The 21505-nt window shown below is 48.2% G+C and overlaps 6 protein-coding genes across 7 annotated transcripts; 3 read left to right on the top strand and 3 right to left on the bottom strand.

Annotated features, from left to right (window-relative positions):
* Window positions 1-31: 31 nt before the first annotated feature.
* Window positions 32-2076, top strand: LOC6588180 (probable G-protein coupled receptor Mth-like 11). The gene is made up of 7 exons (XM_026984395.1): window positions 32-523; window positions 582-732; window positions 791-973; window positions 1036-1308; window positions 1372-1540; window positions 1737-1931; window positions 1992-2076. The coding sequence occupies exons 1-7, from the start codon at window positions 32-34 to the stop codon at window positions 2074-2076; spliced, it is 1548 nt and encodes a 515-aa protein (XP_026840196.1).
* Window positions 2077-2498: 422 nt separating this feature from the next.
* LOC6588172 (probable G-protein coupled receptor Mth-like 11) lies at window positions 2499-4410 on the top strand. Its single transcript, XM_002012834.1, has 7 exons — window positions 2499-2999; window positions 3057-3207; window positions 3263-3448; window positions 3509-3769; window positions 3831-3999; window positions 4066-4260; window positions 4320-4410. The coding sequence occupies exons 1-7, from the start codon at window positions 2499-2501 to the stop codon at window positions 4408-4410; spliced, it is 1554 nt and encodes a 517-aa protein (XP_002012870.1).
* Window positions 4411-4466: 56 nt separating this feature from the next.
* Window positions 4467-8270, bottom strand: LOC6588157. Its single transcript, XM_026995336.1, has 7 exons — window positions 7926-8270; window positions 7725-7846; window positions 7559-7666; window positions 7241-7485; window positions 6491-7164; window positions 5706-6426; window positions 4467-5647 (listed from the first exon to the last, which is right to left on the bottom strand). Exons 1-7 carry the CDS (start codon window positions 8091-8093, stop codon window positions 4968-4970), a joined length of 2718 nt encoding a protein of 905 aa, XP_026851137.1. The 5' UTR covers window positions 8094-8270; the 3' UTR covers window positions 4467-4967.
* A 1595-nt stretch (window positions 8271-9865) lies between these two features.
* On the bottom strand, window positions 9866-14083 carry LOC6588160 (cytoplasmic aconitate hydratase). Of its 2 annotated transcripts, none has more exons than XM_002012832.2 (9): window positions 14003-14083; window positions 13831-13926; window positions 12835-13004; window positions 12050-12776; window positions 11888-11988; window positions 11704-11820; window positions 10992-11646; window positions 10202-10920; window positions 9866-10133 (listed from the first exon to the last, which is right to left on the bottom strand). In XM_002012832.2, exons 1-9 carry the CDS (start codon window positions 14007-14009, stop codon window positions 10023-10025), a joined length of 2703 nt encoding a protein of 900 aa, XP_002012868.1. In that variant the 5' UTR covers window positions 14010-14083; the 3' UTR covers window positions 9866-10022. The 2 variants fall into 2 exon arrangements, with proteins under 2 accessions (XP_002012868.1, XP_026842178.1); XM_026986377.1 differs by having other exon boundaries at window positions 13831-13923; window positions 14003-14024.
* Window positions 14084-14463: 380 nt separating this feature from the next.
* LOC6588163 (exosome complex component RRP46) lies at window positions 14464-15361 on the top strand. The gene is made up of 3 exons (XM_002012831.2): window positions 14464-14586; window positions 14651-14886; window positions 14949-15361. Exons 1-3 carry the CDS (start codon window positions 14478-14480, stop codon window positions 15306-15308), a joined length of 705 nt encoding a protein of 234 aa, XP_002012867.1. The 5' UTR covers window positions 14464-14477; the 3' UTR covers window positions 15309-15361.
* LOC6588108 (CDK5RAP1-like protein) lies at window positions 15319-17138 on the bottom strand. Its single transcript, XM_002012830.2, has one exon. The coding sequence runs from the start codon at window positions 17121-17123 to the stop codon at window positions 15354-15356; it is 1770 nt and encodes a 589-aa protein (XP_002012866.1). The 5' UTR covers window positions 17124-17138; the 3' UTR covers window positions 15319-15353.
* Between the last annotated feature and the right edge of the window lie 4367 nt (window positions 17139-21505).

Genomic DNA, 21505 nt, shown 5'->3' with positions numbered 1-21505 from the left:
AAGTGGTGCAACGGATCGGTCGTTATTCAGGATGCATGTGGCACCGTTTTGGAGCACCTTTTTGGGCCTATTCGCTGGCAGCATAGCTGCTGACATTCCCGGCTGCAACTTTTTCGATACTGTTAATTTAGCAAACAGCTGGAAGTTCCCGAATGGATCCTACACTTACAGAGGTCTCATCATTCCCCCGTCTCTAACGGGGGAGTACGACTACGAGATCCAGTTCGACGGAGCCAGCAGATCGGTGGCCAGCCATACAAGAGGATGTGTATGCAGAGTGAAGCCCTGCATTCGATTCTGTTGTTCACTGAGTAAAGTGATGCCGTACAACAGGTGCTCGCCACAAAGCCAGAACAAGTACGCCTACAACATGACCCTGGATATAACCCAAGACAATGGAACAGTAACAAGTAAACACGTTTTAGAGGTTTTTGTTGTGCAGGAGGATCTTCCACTGCCTTGTGGCAATCATTATGCCCTAAACAAACATAAATATACCACAGATCTGTGGACATTATACGAGGTTTGACAGCGTAAAATTGTTTCATTTATAATCAAATTAATGGAAGGCATCCCTCCAGAATGGAACGCTCTTGCGACAATACGACAAGAGATACCTTTCCAAGCAGGACTACTGTCTGCAGCCCCGGATGTCAAGGGAACAAATAGGCTATAACTACACCATCGTTCCTTACAACTGCTCCATAGATCCGGACAGAACAATGGCTTATGGTAAGGACTAAAATAGAATAGATCTTTTAGTATGGTTTTCTCTGAATATTATTTCCAGTCAAGGCGATATCTGTGTTATTCATGGCCATTACCATTGCCGTGTACCTTTGGCTGCCCCAGTTTCAATCCCTCCATGGAAAGTGCTGCAATCTCTACTTTATCTGCCTGACAGCCACCTTCCTGCTGAATGTCTTCAGCATTTTCAACGTATTCGACAGCAAAATGGCATGCTCTATTAATGGTAGCATCATACAATCATCCCACCTGATACATGTTCGATAAACAAACACATTTTTAACCCAGGTTATGCTGGGTACTTTGCAACGATGGCCACGTTTCTCTGGCTCTCCGTCATATGCTTCGATGCGTGGAGCCGAATCGTTATGCGTCGGTCGCAAGGGCTCCAAGAGGCCAGAAGGAGGAGTTTTCTCAACTATAACCTCATCGTCTGGAGCATTGCTGGAGCACTGACTCTGGTCGTATTCTTGGTAGACAGACTTGTACCATTTTCTAGTAAACCAGACAAAACTTTTACCTTGGTACCTGCTGTGGGCGTGTTCTCCTGCTGGATCTTAGGTACATGTCTTTTACGATTTAAACTCTGTCTCTGAATTATGGAAAATCTCTTATATCTGTTAGCTCAAGGTTGGTCGGGAATGCTCTATTTTTATTCTCCGCTGGCGATATTGTTATCCTTCAACCTAACAATTTTCTCTGTGACAACCCGTCACATTTACTTGTTGGACAAGATCAGTTCAAAAAAGTTAAACGGAATCGAACAGAAACAAATGTCGAAGAATCGAGCTAAGTATGTGAATCCAAAATTTTATATTTTGTTATAAGGTATGATTATATGTTATATATTTCATTTATAGATCCAAATCCATTTAAGTTTCCCAAAAGTGAATGAGATCTAATGAGGTTTCTCAACATTTAATGTAAATCGTAAAAGTTTCTTTAAGACATGTATCTTATAGGCACATTATTTTATATGTTTTATTTAGTTACGGCGTTTATCTGCATTTGTTCATCATAATGGGCGGCAGTTGGGTTCTGGAAATCGTGGCATTTATTTGTGAAACTCAGAAGGTCTGCAAGCCCTTGATTGTAGCAGCTGATATTATTAAGTGCAGCCAGGGGATCATAATATTCCTTGTCACATTCTGCAACAGGGACATGATCAGGGCCATCCGTGAGCGGTGAGTGCATTATCTTTGCCACTAATGTATCTTTTAAAGAAACTGAACTACTTCTTTCAGAACCCACGAAAGACGGTTAAGTGGAGTTGAGTCTGCAACATGCAGTGTGACACAGGACTTCCAGCTCAAGCAGGATATGACATAAATTCCCTATTGTTATGGGAACGTTGAATAAACTTTTAAATTTTTGGAAAATTTCTTTTGTAGTTGTTTTAAAGCTGAGATCTTGGCTACTTTGGTCTATCATAGATATCCCGGATTCCAGAAAGAGTCGAGATTTCCCATAGCAGCTTTGAGCCGTTCCTCGAAAAGCAATTTAAATTTAATTCCATATGTTCTTGTAAATTACAGTCTGATATCAAATATTTCTCTATACTATATGCCCAAGCACCCATACATGTGCTTTTGCTGATAAAAGTAACTTCTTGACTCCAAGGAATCATTTCAATATAGCAAGTATATGTGTGATATCATTAAACGGAGCCAAGTCGGATGGTTATTACGGATTGAGTCGTTGGACCGACTAGTCGACATAACGGAAAACTAGCATTACAAGTGCCACTCGGAATGAATAGCCGCGTATGTGGATGCACACTGCTCCTGCTGAGCATCCTAATGGCCATTGGTGTGCGGACTAACGATATCCCCGATTGCGACTTCTTCGATACGGTCAATATAACGAGCAGCTTCAAGGCAGGAAATGGATCTTATAGATACAAGAATCTCACAGTTCCTGCGAGTCTCACTGGAGAATACGACTATGTGATCCAGTACGACGGGGATAGGATATCCGTGCCCAAGCACATCCGAGGATGTGTGTGCAAGTTGAAGACCTGCATTCGATTCTGTTGTCCGATGATAAAGCGGATGAAAAGTTTCGGGTGTTCCAAGAAAGAGAACTCACTATCCTACGACATGACGCTGGATATAATGCAAGACGATGGATCGATAGCGAGTAAACATATTTTGACAGAGATGTTTGTGCAGGAAGACCTACCTCTGCCATGTAAGACTCATTATGCACTTGACAGAGAATTGTCCTCTGAAGATCAGTGGACCCTGTTCGAGGTTTGTTAGGGTATATCTCTGCCATTTCTATACAAATTAAACTAATGCACTGTCTAGGATGGAAAACTTTTGAGGGATTACGACAAGAAGAACCTTTCCAAGCAGGAGTATTGCCTGCAGCCGCGAATGGCGAGCAACATAACATACTACGATTATACCATCGCGCCCTACAACTGCGTTGTGGAGCCTTCCATGGTCATGGGCTACGGTAAGCCACACAAGAGGGTGTTCACCAAGAGATCTGGCCGATTCCTTTTTTCCAGTCAAGTCGGCTTCTATAATATGTATGGTAATTACCATTGCCGTATACTTTTGGCTGCCCAGATTCCATTCGTTGCATGGAAAGTGCTGCAATCTGTACTTCATCTGCTTGGCAGCCACCTTCCTGCTGAATGTCTTCAGTATGTTTGATGTATTTCGCCCTCGTTCATTGTTGTGTCAAATTAATGGTAAGACCTAGAATATAATTCTGATGACTGGCACTACACGGAACTGGATTACGTTTCCAGGATACGCTGGGTATTTCGCTGTAATGGCCACGTTTCTCTGGCTGTCGGTGATAAGCTTCGACTTGTGGAGACGATTCGCGCTGCGCCGGTTTCACGAGTTTAACAGGAACAGCCGGAGTAGCTTCCTCAACTACAACTACATCGTTTGGAGCACGGCTTCCGTGCTGACTTTGGGGATATTAATGATTGATCTTTTCACCAAGTTCAATTCGGCGAATCCCCTCACACCCGGTGTGGGAGAGTACACATGCTGGATCTATAGTATGTCGATCTATAGTATCTGTTCTGGGAACCAAGCGATGATGCTTTTTTTTCTTTATAGCGGAAGGATGGTCGGCCATGTACTATTTTTATTCGCCGCTCATAATACTGATACTTCTCAACGGGACGATGTTTGCATTGACAAGCAGATACATTTATGTGGAGAACAAGAGGAATCAGCAGGTGCTTAACCAAAACGAACGCCAACGAAAGTCCACCAACAAAGCCAAGTAAGTGGGCAACCAATCGGTGCCATTACCAATCGTTTCATTGGTTGCAATATTCAATATCTTCAGCTACCGCGTGTATCTGCGTTTGTTCATCATAATGGGCGGCAGTTGGTGTCTGGAGATCATGGCATTTATTTGTTATATGGAGAAGGTTTTTGAGGAATTTACTACAGCCGCTGACCTGATCAACTGCAGTCAGGGCATGATCATATTCCTGGCCACATTCTGTAACTGCGACATACTCCGGTCAATCCATTACCGGTAAGATCAATAAGAGAGAGCAAGAGTATTTGCATTACAAATTGTTTGAATTCTTTCAGCATCCAAAACAGGTACAGTACAGCCACGGACTCTACCGGCAGCAGTCGGAATCCGGATTCAGACAAGTTTGGTAATAGCGAAAGGAATTAATTGGGGCTCCCTTCCATTGATTGGAGTATTACATTTCAGGAAATTGTATTTTTTGGAAATATATTTAGATATTTAGATTAAAGTTGTATATTTTTTATGCACACCCTGCAGAGGAGAAGGGCGGCCGCTAACTAAATTAGTACTGGCATCGTTAGTACCGTAGTTCGTAGAGTTACTAACTAATATTAAAGTAATAGTTGAATTGCAATCTCAAATATCAAAAGTATACAATTATTGTAAGTATAAATGTATGATGAGCAAAGCCTGAGCCAGAGCCAGAGCCCTTGGCCCAAGCCCTCTTTCCTTACGAAATTCCACTAGAACCTAGATCGTAGATTACTTAAATGACTTCAGTCGAAATTAGGACCGTTTGCAAAAGCGTTTCGTTGCACTAAGTAAGATATACATATATGTAGGTATGTAGGTAACTAAAGACTAAATACAGCACACGTTTTTTGTTGTGTTTAGAACTGAACTAGATGCACGCAACCGTTGCGAGTTGTACGAAAAAAAAATCTTGGCAGAGAGCAAGTGAATCCGCAGATTCTCAGAGCTGCTCAGAGCGTCCCTTGGGGTGTGCGTTTCAGGTGAAACTCCACCATGTTGTCGAGATCGCAGATATACGATTTTGACTTCTTAATATCCGAGTTGAGCACACGTAGATTGGAGGCGTAGTCGGGGAGCTTGTTCAAGCTCTCCGTCATCTCCTTGGCCATCTTCTTGGCCATTTGGGCAAAGGTCAGGCGCGCTTTGCACAGACGCTTCAGTGGATTGAAGAGCTCGTGCATTTCCCGAAGTTCGCCGTAGTCCAGGACCTGCCACTGGCCGCTCTCCATGTTCCAGGTGAACAGTATGCGACACTCGTACTGGCGATTGTGGAACATACAGTCTATGCGGCCGGTGCAGTGCAGGCAGTTCGTCAGCGGAGCGTAGGGCTGATCTCGTGCCGAGAACTGGGCCATGAGCAGGCAGCTGACCGTCTGGCTCAGGGGGCAGACGCTAATCACCTCGTAGGCCCAGTCGTAGAACACATTGTAGATCTTGTGGTGCTTCTGGCACAGCAAACTAATCACATAGTACGTGAAGGTCTCCAGATCGAACGAGTGTTGGGTGATTACCACACTGCTGCAGCGCAGGCGCTGATAGGAGGCGTGCGAAATCATTTGCATTTCCGAATAGCACGAGCCGTGTACTTCCATGGGCAGCGATGTGTGATATCCCGGCGATATGCAGTCATCTAAACGATACCAAGACAATGTTTTTCTTATCTTTTACATTTCTTTATTCCTTCTTACCCTCCTCGCTGGTGATAACCGAAGTGGCATCGTCCTCTTCCACATAGCGGCGTCTCAGCTTCTTAGTGCATACCGGCTTCTCTGGCATTACTCCTCCCTGCACAGGCATCTCCACAATGCGGGGTTCATCGCGTCGGGGCGATAGAAAGGACAGCCCCGCATTGGGCGACATAGAGCCACCAATCTCGAAACGCTTGGCCATGGACACCTGTAGCGGAGAGAGCGCCCCCAAGGGTCCCACAGGCTTGTAGCTGAGCATCTGCTGTGTGGCCTGCGATAGCGGCGGCGACTTCTGGTTGTAGATTTGAGCTGCGACAGCAGCCGCAGCCGAATTAGCTGCGCGGCTGGGCGATCGCATAAGGTTCGAGCTGGATGGCGGCGATCGAAAGCCCAAATGCGGTGGTGTTTGTGACGGATGTGGTGAAGAGGACGGTGACGCGCATGGCGAGTTATGAAAGAAGTGCGCCGTGGGCGAGAAGCGATGAAAACTGCGGGCCGTAGAGCTGCCGGCAGAGGAACTAAAATTTGGTGCCGAGGCGCGACCAGCCGAGCGCACTTTGGTGAATGGTATAATATTCTCCACGTTGTCCTCAGAAAACTCGTACTTCTTGTCGGCTAGTCGACGCTTACGAAATGTGGAAATCTTCTCGTATTTCTCATTGTCCTCGGAAAACTCATAGGCGTTCGATTTGTCCGTCATGGAGGTGGAACTGGGAGTACTCTAAATGGAGGAGAGCCACAATACTGTCAGAATAAATACATTAGAATATGTGCAAAGCAATTACCTGCACGTCTATGGTGGTGATGCCGTTGCGATAGGACTTGGTCACTATCCGCTGATTACGTTTGCGCGATTGCCCCGCCTCTCCGTTGACTGTGCTTTGCTTGGCTACGGGCAACGTGGTCTCCGGCAGTGTCATGCTGGACCCCATTGCGGCGCTACAGTTGGGTGTGAAAACGTGCTTCTCATAGGATCGTGGCGAGCAGCAAATGCTGTTGACCTGCAGCTCATTGTTGTTGTTATTATTAATATTATGATTACTGGACTGGCCCGTGCGCTGAGTCTGCTCCGTTTCGATATCACTAAAGTCAGCTATGATGCGTGCCACCACACTCTGCTCATTGCCCGACTCAGCCTCCGAGCCGGAGCCTGTAAAGACTACGGAGGCGCGATCCTCCTCGCTGGGCCCCAAAGTGCGTGGCAGGAGGAAGCACTGTGACTGTGGCTGCTGGGGATAGGGCAGGACGAGGCTTTGCTGAGTTAAGTAGCTGCTAGTGGACACGACCGGCGTGTCAACATCGATGCGGAGCATGTGCATAAATCCATTGGAAATGATCAGAATGCGCTCGGGGCAAAGAAGATTGATTTTTGGCTGGAATCCGGGATCCGTTTCAGTCGAAGAATACTTGGTATGCACAGTCAAATGGCAATTCAGGCAGTGCGCGTTGTAGAAGGAATCTGTAGAAGAAGAAGTGTACAAATTAGGGGGGCACTCTAACCGGTATTCAAGTGATGATTGATTGACTGCACATACATGGACCGTCATCGTTAAGTTTTTTGCACTCCAAACAACCAAGCTTAGGAACTTTAACATATGTGATATAGCTATCTTCGCTCTCCTCCGTGGCAGCGCCATGCACAACCAAGATTTGCTTCCCAGCATTCTTCCACTGAGTCATGCTGACAGTCTTAATGTTGTCCACCACATGATCATCAAAGAGGCGTCGCGTAAAGAAGTAGCGCAGCTTTTTGTACGGCTGGAAGATCCAGAAGTAAAGACTGCAAAAAAGAGGGGTTTTTATTTCAGCAACTTATGGGATGCGTCGTTGAATAGCTGGAAGGCGACACTCACGTGTACTTGTAGCCCATGTTGAAGGAGTAGTGATTAAGTCCTTCGTTACAGGTGACCCGATGGCTGAGCATGTACTGGCCGCAGGCAGTCAATCCCATGAATATGTGTCTGGAAGTATTGGGCTACATAAGGGACGGAGCGACATGTAATGATGTGGACTGCTTACCCCTCCATGACACTGCTGGCTATTACGTCCTTGAGATACAATTTTAATCTATTTGGCACCCGGTCATATGGAAGTTGCTGCTTTTGGCCAGCACGTGATGTGCCCGAGAAGAATCCAGAGCGCTGCAGATATGGATGTAATGTAAATTGTGTTTAGCGACAAGTCGGTGGGATTTCGGTGGTCTGTCCAATGTGCACTCACCTCCCTGTCGTACAGCATTTGGCCCAGGTTTCGGGTTCGCGTGTTGAGCGCTGGCGAGGGGGTCGGCTCCTCTGAAGTCTCGTCCGAACTGTCCACTGTGGACATATCATCGTCATCTGAAGATACACCGGACAATGACTCGACATAATTTTGATAATCAGTCTCCATTGCCTCCCCAAACTCTAAAAATCAGACTTAATTTATTCTTCCTTCCGTCTAGAAAAACTGACGGAAAACGGCACCGCTTCAAGGCCCGTGTTGCGAAAACTTTGAGTGCTCCAGGCCCTAACGCCTCACAAAACAAAGCAAGTCACGACTCTGGCACATTTCATCTCATTCGATGCTCTCGTTCCGCAGCCTTTTGTTATTAATAAATAAAATTAAAAAACTTGTGATGACCGATAAAATATACCGTCAGACCCTCAGAAATATACCGAAACATACCGTCTCGTTTAAAAAATATACCGTAAATATACTGACGAATTCAAGTTATATTTTACATATTCCTCGTTTTTGATCTTCCGTAGAATATTACTAGCTAGATAAAATATTTATCCATGCCCACGTTTTTTTATCCAATTAGTAATTTAATTTTATATTTGACTGGCTTACCTTAAATAATTGCTTTTATTGCATTTTGCGTAAAAAAAGGTTTTAGCGAAATAGTTCAAACAAAAAAAGGATTTAACGAAATAGGTCACAAAAAAAAACGAAAGAGGATAGTCGCTCATATTCCTCGTTTTTGATATTCTGTTGAGTATTACTAGCTACATAGAACATTTAGCCATGCCCACATAGTTTTATCCCATTGATGAATCAATTTTCTACAAGATTAACTACTTTTAAGTACTCGCGGTCAAAATATTGTCGATATAGCCTTAAATAAGCTAGTAGAAGTAGAATTACCTATTCCTTCAAAAAATTTTTGTTTTTTAAAATCATAGAAAACCCCATAACTGACCCAAAAATTTAAATGATCTAGAAGCTGGCAACGTGACTGAATGTTCATTGACCCCATCGCGAATGGGGGTCAACATGTTTGCGGAAGCCGCTCGTGGTGCAGAACCCGGCTTGGGTTCAGTGCGCCGTCCAAAACTGGACAAAGTGCAGCACAAACAGATAGAAAACTTCGTAAATTCATATAAATTCTGCATAAAAATGTCGAGCACGCCAGAAAATGAATTGCAGCGCTCAGCGGATTTTGGCAATAACCAAAACTGATCGGCATCGGCCGGCACAGGAAACCTGATGCGGTGGCAGCGGCCATTGAACGGCACGGTGCTTATAAGAGCTGGATGACCACTTCTCAGGTTTTAGTTCTAAGCCATACGTTCTTTGATTTGTGGCGGTGATGTGGTGACGGTGTGTTCCTTGGTAACGAAAGATCGTACTGAACTGAACTTCCCGCAAGGAAGTGTTTCCTTTTGCTTCGTTTCGGAAGTAATACAATTGTCGCGTTGTCCTGAATTTATATCGAGTTATCTAAGGAAATAGTAGCCGTGATTTAACATAACAAATCCTTTACATATCACAGTTGCTGTTTCTTTTAGATAGCTCTTTTGTAAGCAGCCTAGATCGGGGGCGATTCGAGTGAGTGAATCCCTTTCCGGTTCTGTGATGGTGCGTGCGAAACGTGTGCCTCTTTTGGTTTCAATTTATGGGATGCACCAAGTTCAGTTTTGTCACATTTCGAGCATCACTGGGCTTTGTTTATCTCATAAGAGCGAAATTGATTCAACTGTTTCGGTTACTCAAATCCATAGCCGTAATATGATATCCGTCTCTGTACGATGCAGACGGTTATCAGGGAACTCAATGGAAGCTGCTGAATCGCTCTTCATAAGTATGCAACGTTATCCGATATATTAATAGTATATCTTTTCTCTTTAGATCATACAAGAACGTTTTTAGGTACTCTTCAGAATCTGCAACGCCAGAGCTTAATTGGATACCAAATGTAGGCTTAATTTATTATTTTCTGATTAGTTTGACCAGGCAGGGACCACCACAAATTATAGACTTAGGGGACTACTACAGTTTACAGCGTAAAAATGCAATTGGAATATAAAAAAATAAACACAAATGAAAAGAGGACGCTTAGGAGAGCATCTTGCGGATCATGTAGTTGAGGATGCCGCCGTTCCTATAATATGTGATGTCAACCTCAGTGTCGAAACGCAGAATGGTCTCAAAGACATTGCCGTCAGCCTTAGAGAAGGGATATTAACGTTAATATATAACAATAGAAAAGGTACGTCCCACAGGTCGTGACTTACCTCCACTTGGACCTTTTGACCAGGCTTTAAGCCACTTTCGGGCAGAGCAATGTTGTAGAGCTCGCGGCCATTCAAGTTCAGAGTTTCAGCGTTTTGGCCAGGCAAGAACTGCAGGGGAATAATGCCCATTCCCACCAAATTGGAGCGATGGATGCGCTCGTACGACTCCGCAATGACGGCCTTAACGCCCAGCAGGAACGGACCCTTGGCGGCCCAGTCGCGAGAGCTGCCACTGCCATAGTCCTTGCCTACGACCAGCACCAATGGAGTGCCCTCCTCGCGATAACGCTCGGCGGCATCGAAGATGTCCAGCTCCTCCTGGCTGGGGATATGCACGGTGCGTGGCCCGGTCTTGGTCACCAGCTTGTTGACCAGACGAATGTTGGCGAAGGTTCCGCGGGACATGATGGCATCGTTGCCACGTCGCGAGCCATACGAGTTGAAGTCACGGGGTGTGATGCTGCGATCGGACAGGAATCGAGCGGCCGGCGAATTCCTGGCAATGGAGCCAGCAGGCGAGATGTGATCCGTGGTCACAGAGTCGCCCAGGAAGAGCAGACAGCGCGCCTTCTGGATGCTCTGTTGCTTGGGCAAGTCGCGGGTCATGCCCTCGAAGAAGGGTGGCCGCTTGATGTAGGTGGAATCATCGCTCCACGAGAACAGTTTGCCATCGGACACTTGAAGGGTCTGCCAGTCCTGAGATCCCAGCTCAATCTTGCCTGGAGATTAAAAAAGGTTGTATATTCAATATCGAGTAGATAATTATTGAATATTAATAATATGTACTTACTGTAGACCTCCTGGAACATGGCCGGGATGACGTGCTTGTTCTCGACCTCCTGGATTTCAGTACGCGTTGGCCAGATGTCACGCAGGAACACGTTCTTGCCATTGGCATCCACGCCCAGCGGCTCCTTCTCGAAGTCAATGTCCACACGTCCAGCAATGGCGTAGGCGATCACCAGCAGGGGACTGGCCAGGTAGTTGGCCCTGGTGTTGGGATGGATGCGACCCTCGAAGTTGCGGTTGCCCGACAGGACGCCAGCGCAGACGAGGCTGTTCTTCTCGATGGTGTTCATCACATTCTCGTCCAGGGGTCCCGAGTTACCAATGCAGGTCATGCAGCCATAGCCGACAATGTCGAAGCCGAGCTTCTCCAGATACGGAATGACGCCCGACTCCTTCAGGTAATAGGTAACCACGCCAGATCCCGGCGAGAGAGATGTCTTGATGTAGGGCAAGATGGAGAGGCCCTTCTCCACGGCATTCTTGGCCAACAGACCAGCTCCCAGCATCACCGAGGGGTTCGAGGTGTTTGTGCACGATGTTATGGCTGCAATGACCACGGATCCGTGCTGGAGCTTGTAGGTCTTGCCATCATCCCACTGGAACTCGCCAAAGGCAGCCCGGGCCTCTGGTGCGATGGCAAAGCCCTTGAATCCAACCTAGGGAGGTACAATTCATTAAGAAACTGATTCAACCTGGAAAATAATCACACTTACTGGGCTGGACAGGCACGACTTGAAGTCCTCCGGCATGTCGGATACAGAAACGCGATCATGCGGGCGCTTAGGGCCCGACACCGATGTAACCACAGTGGAAAGATCCAAGGTGATGCTCTGAAAAAGAAGATTAAAATATAGATTAATTGATAAGTTCAATGATATTTGTGTAGTTTCTACTAACCTGAGTGAACTTGGGATCTTGGGACTCGTCTGCGTAGTTGCGCAGCTGCTGGGTGGCCTTCAGATACTCCCGAATGATGTCGATCTTCTTCTCCGATCGATCTGTAATTTATAGGGAAACATAAGCCAAAACGCAATCGATATAGAAATCTTCTTTACGCACTTGTTTGCTTCATGTAGCCCAAGGTATTTTCATCGATGGGGAAGTAGCCAACGGTGGCTCCATACTCGGGACACATGTTGCTGATGGTGGCGCGATCGGCAATGCTCAGCTCGGCTACGCCGGGGCCGTAGAACTCCACGAACTTGCCCACCACGCCCAACTGACGCAGATGCTTGGTGATGGTCAGCACCAAGTCGGTAGAGGTGACCAGGGGGCTCAGTTTTCCGACCAGCTTGTAGCCAATGACCTCCGGCAGCAGCATGGAGATCGACTGTCCCAACATCACGGCCTCCGCCTCAATGCCGCCCACACCCCAGCCGAGCACGCCCAGGCCATTGATCATGGTCGTGTGGGAGTCGGTGCCGACCACGCTGTCGGGATAGAGAATCTTCGAGCCATCGGCAGCATCGTTCTCAAAGACGACGCGGGCCAAGTACTCCAAGTTCACTTGATGGACAATGCCAGAGCCGGGCGGCACGATCAGCATGTTGTTGAATGCCTTGGCACCCCACTTCAAGAAGGTAAAGCGCTCCTTGTTGCGCTCAAACTCCAGGGTCTGGTTCTTGGCGAGGGCGTCAGGAACACGAGCAAAGTCTACCTGAACGGAATGGTCGATAACCAAGTCGGCGGGGCAGATGGGATTGATTTTCTCGGGATTGCCGCCCAGGTCCAGGACAGCGTCGCGCATGGCCGCAAAGTCCACCACAGCGGGTACACCGGTGAAGTCCTAGACAAATTTGACCATTATAAATGAATATTCTTGGCAGGATTACGGATGATCTCACCTGGAGAATCACGCGAGCTGGCTTGAAGGACACCTCCACATCATTGGAGCCCTGCTTGAGAGCCGGGGACCAGCCCAAGATGCTCTGGACATCCTTCTCGAGGATGTGGAAGTTGTCGCAGTTGCGTACCGCCGACTCTAGCAGCACACGTATGGAGTACGGCAGATTATCTGTAATCGGAAACCAAAACGCAGAGGGTCAATCACTACTGTACACCCAGAACTACACTGTCATCACACCTCCAATAAAAGGTTCGGTCTGGAGATAGCGTATCAGTGCTATCAGAGGCCACAGTGGTCCTCAAACGATTGCTTTTACATCGCACTCCATGGAACTGATAGGAGCAAAAAAATTCCAGAGATGTGTTACCTCATCCAGCCACGCGCTGTCTCAACAAAAACATGCCACTGCTCTGAAGATGTCTCCTAAGCTTGGGACCACGACCTCGGAGTCAGCTCACAACATCAGATTGGCTGGATTTCCTGCCCCTTGGCTGATAAGTGGGCACGTACATAATACAAAAGCTCGAGTGGCGCACGATTCGTTATCACCGCTTGCCGGTAACATAGGAAACGGCGGCCGTGGGTTTGTCTGCTTTTGAATAGACGAGCCCCATTAGACGCAAATCACCGTTGATAAACTTTCGCTTTTCGCTCGCTCCTCCCCGCCTTAAAAGCTGACATAATGCCTTCGCAATGGCTACCGGAGCACCTCCAAATTGACTCTACTTCGACTTGCAAATTAATGTGGTGCGCACCAGCGCCAGCAAGATGGGATTGGATGGTGTGCGTGAGACTGTGTGAGGGGTCAAACTTCACATTCAACAGGTGTCCGAAGTAGGACACAGACAGACAAATGAATGGAGACTACCACTGTTCCCCCACCCTAGATCTAGCTCTGCCTACTTTTTAAGCTCGAGAGAACCGCTCTCCATCACGTAAACAGCCCCGCCCATGCCCACTTGAGCCTTGATTAGATCAAAGTCAAACTACTTACCATATTTACTGTCGATGGAGACCAAGTCGAAGTACTTGTAGGTGGTGCCGGCTTGGGAGAACGACTTCTCAAACTGAGCAAAGGGATTGGCGCCTGCTGCAGAAGGGGAGTTATATAAGCATCAGATCCAAGACGACCTCCATGAGGACTCTTTACGGGTAGCAACACTTACCAGACATTTTAGTGGAGATACTTTCACCGACGTTTACTTTCTGAATGGACAAAATCTGGTTGGGGCTGGTGTTGGGGCTAGTTGGGGCTTCAACTATCGGCCGTTGGCAATCGATTTACATTACTCTACCTATCGATGTTCTACGGATGGATTCTGATTGGGCTAACCAGATATCCTATCAAGCCAAATGACGACTTGCATGTACATAAATATATTTCGTTCGCAGTTCATGCTTTTCATATATTATTTATTTTATATATTCTGGGCTGCTTAACCTGAAACGTACTGGAATACGACCATTAGTGGGCTAATTTCATGGCGCCAACTATCGATATCTCCGATATTAACATATTCTATCCATCTATCGATATCGACATTCGATGTTTCTCCATCCCTGTTGGGTGAACGTTAACCAACACTTTTTCAAATTATCTTCGCACGCGCACGTTGTTTTAAAAAAGTAAAACAAAATAAAATGAATTTACCCGACAAACCTGAGCAAGTGGCCAAGGATAAGCTGCGCGAAATGCAGTGCAAGTTCAATCCCCTCTCGCGCTGCGACGGTTCCGTCATGTATTGCCAGGGTTTGTACAGCGCGTGCTTAGTGTGTGAGAAGCCGGCTAACAACATTCTGTTTCTTTAATTTAGGAGCAACTGTTGTCATATCCGCGGTGCTGGGTCCCATCGAGGTGAAGACACAGAATCTGAGCATAGACGGAAGCTATCTGGAGTGCAATTATAGGCCGAAGGCAGGTCTGCCGCAGGTCAAGGAGCGTATACGAGAAGCTGCCGTTCGGGACGTGCTGGAGCTGGCCCTGCTGTCCGAGGCCTATCCGCGCTCAAAGATGTCTCTGCAGATACAGGAGCTGGAGGACAGAGGAAGTGTAAGACGCTAATTGCTTGCTTACTTAAAAGGCCAGAAGATAAAGACTTCATTCCTTTGCAGATCGATGCCTGTGCCCTGAACTCCGCTTGCCTGGCGATGCTCATTGGTGGCCTGCCCCTGAAATGCAGTTTTGCGGCAGTCCACTGCATTATCAATGAACAGGGAGAGTATATTCTAGACCCGGACCAAAGAGAAACGGAGCATGAGCGAGCCAGTTTCACCTTCGCTTTCGACTCGCTGGAGGGAAATCTGCTGCTGGTGCAGACAAAAGGATCCTTTAAAATAGCCGAATTCAACGATGTGGAGAGTCTGTGCCGATCGGCCAGTGCGGAAATCTTGCAGTTCTATCGCACCAGCATTTCAAATTATCATTGCAGAAGGTCCGATACAAAGACCAGCGAAGAGCAAATGGAAACGTAATTGTAGGCGATTAAAAGTTAGGTTCGATTAACGCTCGTTTTTATTTTATGTAAGCCCTAAACTCGTTCTGCTGTTAAAGCTGCCTATGCTGCTGATTTCCAAGGGAGTTCCCTTCAGGACCTGGGAGTTGGATTCGTCTATTTGTGCCACCACAAAGTCGCCAACTGCTATGGACCTTCTTCGTGCAGTGTCTCCCGTATCTGTGGGCAGGTCCATAGCAGGAACAATCACCTTGATGTTGGCATCGTTGCGGCCAAACCAATGGGCGTCTGAGCGTTTGCTCTTACCCTCGATCAGAATAAGCTGCTGCTTGCCCTCAAAGTTTTTGTGGAGTTGCGTTGCACCCTCTCGGAAGGCCTGAACCATGCGCTGCAGCCGGGCCGTTTTGACAGCCACAGGAACATCATCCACATAGCGCCGATGCGCCGTGGTCTTCTCCCGCATGCTGTAGGCAAACAGATAGGCCACGTTATATTGCACTCTGTTGATGAGCGAGATGGTGTCCTCGAACTCCGCCTCCGTTTCGCCACAGAAGCCACAGATAAAGTCACTGGACAGACCCACAGTTGGCAGTATCTCTCGTATATGCTCCACCAACTCCAAGTACGCCTCTCGCGTGTAGCCACGTCGCATCCTGGCCAAAACCTCCGTGTTGCCCGACTGTGCTGGCAAATGGAGCTGCTTGCAGACGTTCGGATAGTCCCGAATGACACGCAGCACCTCGTCGGAGAAGTCCTTAGGATGGGGGGAGGTGAATCGTATGCGCATCTCGGGCACAGCCTCGGCCACGCTCTGCAGAAGCTCGGAGAAGGGAATTCCTCCCGTTTTGGGCTTGTAAACGGTTTTGAAACCCGGCACTAGGCTCGTATCAGACGTCTGTCCAGCTCCTTTGTCTCTATACGAGTTGACGTTCTGACCCAAAAGAGTCACCTCCTTGACGCCCTGCTCCTGCAAGGCTTGCACCTCATTGACAATGGATGCCAGTGGTCGCGAGCGCTCCCGGCCACGGGTGAAGGGCACAATGCAGTAGGTGCACATGTTGTCGCAGCCCCGCATAATGGAGACAAAGGCCGTGGGAGAGTCGGAATTCAGTCGGACTGGCATCACATCAGCGTAGGTTTCATCCAGCGAAAGGAGTACATTGATGGCGGAATTACCGTAATGCCGCGAAACGGCCAGCAGCCTGGGCAGATCCTTGTAGCTGTCCGGCCCCGCAATGACATCCACGCACTGCTCCTGGTCCAGCAGCCGCTCCTTCAAGCGCTCCGCCATGCAGCCCAAGAGCGTCAGTTGCAGTGGCTGCCGCTTGGCGCCTCGCTTCTGCTTCATGGCCCGCAGATGTCGCAGGCGATTCCAGATCTTTTGCTCTGCTCCCTCGCGCACGGCACAGGTGACCAGCATAACAAGATCGGCATCTTCCACCTCCTGGCAGCGCTCATAGCCATGCTGCTTCAGTATGCTCCACACCACCTCGGTGTCGTTGGTGTTCATCTGGCAGCCATAGACCTCGAAGTGAACTTTCCGCCCATGACCCTGGAAATCGATGGCGTTCAAATACGGAACGCTGGTTTCCACTCCATCCAGTTCCGCCGCTTCGCTCAGTTTCAGCTTGGACGCGGGTTTTACTGTGAAAAAGTCTTGAAGACCGGGTCCGCGTTGAATTTTCTCCAAAAACGTTACACGTGCTGTCGCCGGTTCCAACTTGGTTTCTGCGGCTACCTTCGCTCCAGTGGCAGGTGCAGGATTTGCTGCGGCGCTGGCTGAGACAGAGGCATGTCGCACATGGCGGTATATCGCCTGGCAGCGCAGTCTCATCGTGAAATTTTTAAAAATTTCTTTTTTGTTTTGAAAATTATGCAAGCGGAGGTTAGAGATGGGCCAAATCAAGTCGACTATTCGATAAATCAGCTGTTTTAAGTGATACTATATTTATTCGCTAGGTGGCGTACTGGTAGTTCCAAGTTAACCCGCTAGTCGCAGAAACGACCGTTAAATTTGAAACGGAGGAACATCTTCAGAATATTTAGTGAAATGAAACTTCAGGAACTATGGCCCAGAAACACAGCACAAACATACACGCAGAGAAAGCCTCTTCCATGTCCCATGTTCCTCTGTAGATAAACAGCCACACATTTGAGGGCAGCCCCAAACTCCAGTGAGCAATAAGAAATTAGCAATAAGCCCCTCATTATGAGCTTAGCGTGGTCAAGTTAATAATGCACAGGTGAAGACAATGCAAATGCACAAGCCGGCAAACAGGCAACCCAATGCCTCCGAAGTGCTTCCGGAAGTGTGCGTTGCGTGTCTGTGCCTCTGCCGACATTTTGTGGTTTTGTGGGTCAATAACTGAATAATTGCATCAACTCCAAGGCACACCTCACACTCACACTCACCAAAGATGGGTTTACTTATATGCCACATGCATCCATCCGTGTATCTGCAGAAAGTGTGGGCGTGTGGGCATGGCCAGGATGTGTGCCTAGCCCTAGCCAAGAGCGCACATATTTTGTAAACACTTACAAGCAGAAATATTTTAATGAAAATGAAATGAAAATTCCACTTTCAGCCAAAAGAATTTCGTAATTACAGCGAAAAAATTCGGTAATTAAATTCATGAAGTTTCTGGCTCGAAGGCAGAGCCACTTCTAGGGCCCCAGACCCGGACCCGGACCCACTATTCGGGTGGCAAGGATCCACTAAGTGTGTTCTGGTCTCTGTCCTGTGCCTTCTGCTTGCCGCGCTGGTTCTGTTGGTTAAGCATTTTCTTGTATTTTGTCGGCACTTTTCCGCTAAAGTTATTTTCCCATGAGTTTTCCCTCCTCCAGTCCGCTGCTATAAATCTTAGAGCTGGGTCACGCTGGAGCCGGGGCCCCGGATGGGGCGAGTAGGAGAAGGAGAGTTTTCCCGGCTTGTGCATACGCCGTGAAGCTTAAGCTGAGACCGAGTTGGGCAGGACTTTCCGCTGGCTTACGTCTCTCAAGGAACTGTCAATAAATAATAAATAATTCAATTGTACAAATGCGTACAATATTTAGTTGTGACAATTAATCCGACAATTCTGCGCTGAAACACGCTCTTGGCAGTTGACAATTTGTGGGCAAGTGGAAGAAGTCGCCGAATTGGATTGTGGCTGGAACGTAGATTATAGCTCTCAGTATATAGCATCTTTACATGCAGTCTTCATACATTAAAAGTTACCATTTTCCTCTGAATCCGAATCCGTATCCCCCTGAGCCACACATCCACCTTCAGGAGCCAATCCACCGCCAACGACACTTTGAGGCCCCATAACGCGGGCACACGCATAATGATCCTTTGAATGGCTCAATGCGTGGCCTCCACCAAGACGAAACTTTGCTTACAGATTTCCATTTTTCGGAAAGCCATTTCCCTCCCCAAGTGCCACCCTGCTCGCTGCCAGACCTCGGGGGCGCATTCGGTGGAGCGGCAGGTTGGTGGGTCGGTGTTAACGGCACATCTGAGAGTAATTCTCGGCAAAGAAACAAAGGAAACAAAAAAATACCGAAGGGAAAGCAACCGCTAATAGAAAATGGCTGGCTGTCGTCGTCGCCGTCTCCTTTGTCGTTAAATTGAAATTGTCGCGGAAATAAAAATTTGCATATATTAGCATTGATTTTGTGGCACCTCCACCCAGCGCTGTCTGCCCCCCCCACGCTGGCAGTATCCCTTCGGGATACATGTCGTATGCGCAACGTTCGAATGCAGTCAATAAATTTTAGACAAGTACACAAAAATTGCGCAAATTAATTACGGGCGAGTGCATAAAACAAACGAAAGCCCAATGACCGGGCACTAAACCATGCACAGTCCCCAGCCCCAGCCCCAGCGCCAGTCCACAGTCGACAGCCACCAGGGCCCAGCCCCCAGTGAAGGCGGGCAGTCTTGTGTTTCTCATTACTGACTGCCAGCTCCAGTTGCTGTCTCTAGTAAATCCTGACGCTGTCACAATAAAATCCACTCAAGCTAAACATACGTCAGCAGTGACGAGCCGAAGGAGAGCCCCCCCCCCCCACTCCCCCTTGGAGCGAGAGAGTCCAAGCCAAGTCTCACAAATTTATGCGCTGGCCAGGACCACGACCATGACCAGGACCAGGACGGGGACAAGGAGGCACTGGACCAACAAAAAAAAAAACATCAACTCCTCCTGTTTTGCCTGCTGGCTGCCGCCTTGTTCTGGCAGTGACTCGAAGGCGCAGGATATAATACAAAACTGCTCATTGATTTATTTACGAGCTCTACTGATGGCTTGGGAATGGGCGTGGCAGGCGACAAGTTGCAGCCAGGGATGCAAAGCAATTTGGAGCAGAGTAGTACCAGTGACAGTTGGGAAATCCTTGAAGAAAAGGATAAACACCATTTTGGGACGATTGGGAAAAGTGTGTGTGCATCCCTGCCACACAGAACTGCAGCTAAAACTGTGAGCTTTTCTCAGTTTGCATTGGACATGGGCCCGCTTCCGCTTCCCGTCTCCTGTGTCATCATCCTCCCAAGCCATGTCCTTTGCCTGACTTGCCTTCTCGTTCTTCTTGTTCCCCTTGTCTTTGCTCTGTGACTGTGACTTACATAAAGTGGACTCGACTTGGGTCGAGTCGGGTCATTTAGGCGCAGGCCGTAGATCTTTTAGAGCAATGGCTTTTGACACTCAATATGGGGCCCCTCTCGACTGCTCTCGGGCATGCTGATGACGCTTAAATATTTGATGCTGGCCGACCAGGGCCAGGGCTTTAAAGGATACGAAACGAATACGTAGTCGTAGTGGCTGCCTGCGGTGTTTGCTGGTAATTTCCATTGTCACGTGGCGGTAATTACCGGTGTTGCAGACACAAACGCAGACACAAACACAGACGCACAAACCCGCTTCTGGATTCTGGCTCCCGGCCATGGCTTTGAACTGCCCGGCCCGGCCCGTCACTCGATTTCTGTCTCGCTTTATATGCTTTTACGTTTGTTTGTTTGTTTGTTTGTTTGTGTGGGTGGGTGTCTGCGTGTGTGTTGGTTTTGGCCGTGCTCGTATCCTGTCGCGTCGCAACGCGCTTTACAATTTCAATTCATTGAATTTTAACAGCGCCTGCAACAGCAACAGCAGCAGCAGCACCACCACCAGAGGCGTCCTTGCCCCGCGAGCCCAGTTAACCGAAAGTTTGTAAAACGTTATGTGCAACATTTGCTGGCGGGGATGTGGGGCAGCTGTCTGCACTGCACTGCACTGTCCTGGTCGTGGTCCTGGTCGTGGTCCTGGCTCTCGTCCATTGTCAATGGGCTTCGTGTAGGTCGTCGGCCGCCACCAGTCTGGGGGCTCAGATATTAAAACGTGTTTTATCACGCGCCGCCATTTCGCGGCCGGGTATTCAGTCCAATTGCGGCCAGATTGCACTTTTCAAGTGCGTGTTAATGCACTGCGTGTGTGTGTGGCCAGGGGGTGGCCAGGGGTGGAGGGGGTGGGGCTTAGACATGAACTTAAAGCTGATGCTGACGAAGGCTGTTTGGCTTGCGGCTGGCTCTTCTTCTCGCTCGCTCAGTGGCCATTCAAATTAGAGAAACGAGCTGGCAAATGTCACTGCAGAAGAAGCAACAAAAAACGAAAGGGTTGATGCCTGAAGGTACCCGCTGAAGCGGGGGCGGGGGCGGGGGCTGGGGCTTGTGGGGCATATCCTAGCAGCAGCTGTTGTTTGTCCTTTGCCGCCATTTTGTGCGTGTGTGTATACCCTTGTGCTGCCCCATGCTCCCCCTTGGGTGCTCGACGAGTGTTTGTTACATTTTCGTTTTGCAATTTCATTAAATTCCAACATCCGCCATAAATCTTCCACTCTTCAGCAAGGCTTCTGTGCTTTGAAGCGATAAAGGTATGTCTGCGTGTTAGTGTCTGTCCTCCATCTGTGTGTGTGTGCGTGTGTGTGTGATGAGATCTCTGGGTCTGCACACACACACACACTAAGGCAGAGAACGAGCGTAACGTAACCCAAAATGGCCGTTGAAGTGGTTGAAAGCGATTACGCTGACTGCCAAAGGTTGACATGCCTCCTTTGTGTGTGTGTGTGTGTGCGTCTAAATGTGGTATGAATGAGCTTTTTGGGGACACTTCTCGCTTGGACCTGGGACCTTGGAGAGTATATGTGTCGAGGGCGAGGGCACTCAAAGTTATGTGGGGTTCGGTTCGGTTCGCTGCCGGGCTTTAA

Source organism: Drosophila persimilis, unplaced genomic scaffold (assembly GCF_003286085.1).
Source record: "Drosophila persimilis strain 14011-0111.01,24,50 unplaced genomic scaffold, DperRS2 tig00000000-arrow-pilon, whole genome shotgun sequence".
Lineage (NCBI taxonomy): Eukaryota > Metazoa > Arthropoda > Insecta > Diptera > Drosophilidae > Drosophila > Drosophila persimilis.
This window is presented reverse-complemented; position numbering and strand designations above follow the sequence as displayed.

Excerpts from the sequence above, each read along its gene's own strand:
- LOC6588160 (XM_002012832.2), bottom strand. Across the intron at positions 11,989-12,049 it reads GGGCTACATGAAGCAAACAA|ATCGATCGGAGAAGAAGATC; the intron begins GTGCGTAAAGAA and ends TATAAATTACAG. Across the intron at positions 10,134-10,201 it reads GTCAAAAGGTCCAAGTGGAG|GCTGACGGCAATGTCTTTGA; the intron begins GTAAGTCACGAC and ends CCCTTCTCTAAG.
- LOC6588163 (XM_002012831.2), top strand. The coding sequence starts at position 14,478 with ATGAATTTACCCGACAAACCTGAGCAAGTGGCCAAGGATAAGCTGCGC. Across the intron at positions 14,587-14,650 it reads TTCCGTCATGTATTGCCAGG|GAGCAACTGTTGTCATATCC; the intron begins GTTTGTACAGCG and ends TCTTTAATTTAG. Across the intron at positions 14,887-14,948 it reads AGCTGGAGGACAGAGGAAGT|ATCGATGCCTGTGCCCTGAA; the intron begins GTAAGACGCTAA and ends ATTCCTTTGCAG.
- LOC6588180 (XM_026984395.1), top strand. The coding sequence starts at position 32 with ATGCATGTGGCACCGTTTTGGAGCACCTTTTTGGGCCTATTCGCTGGC. Across the intron at positions 1,541-1,736 it reads ATGTCGAAGAATCGAGCTAA|TTACGGCGTTTATCTGCATT; the intron begins GTATGTGAATCC and ends TGTTTTATTTAG. Across the intron at positions 1,932-1,991 it reads ATCAGGGCCATCCGTGAGCG|AACCCACGAAAGACGGTTAA; the intron begins GTGAGTGCATTA and ends TACTTCTTTCAG.
- LOC6588172 (XM_002012834.1), top strand. The coding sequence starts at position 2,499 with ATGAATAGCCGCGTATGTGGATGCACACTGCTCCTGCTGAGCATCCTA. Across the intron at positions 3,208-3,262 it reads TTCCATGGTCATGGGCTACG|TCAAGTCGGCTTCTATAATA; the intron begins GTAAGCCACACA and ends CCTTTTTTCCAG. Across the intron at positions 4,261-4,319 it reads CTCCGGTCAATCCATTACCG|CATCCAAAACAGGTACAGTA; the intron begins GTAAGATCAATA and ends GAATTCTTTCAG.
- LOC6588157 (XM_026995336.1), bottom strand. The coding sequence starts at position 8,093 with ATGGAGACTGATTATCAAAATTATGTCGAGTCATTGTCCGGTGTATCT. Across the intron at positions 7,165-7,240 it reads ACTTAACGATGACGGTCCAT|ATTCCTTCTACAACGCGCAC; the intron begins GTATGTGCAGTC and ends CTTCTTCTACAG. Across the intron at positions 5,648-5,705 it reads GGTTATCACCAGCGAGGAGG|ATGACTGCATATCGCCGGGA; the intron begins GTAAGAAGGAAT and ends GGTATCGTTTAG.
- LOC6588108 (XM_002012830.2), bottom strand. The coding sequence starts at position 17,123 with ATGAGACTGCGCTGCCAGGCGATATACCGCCATGTGCGACATGCCTCT.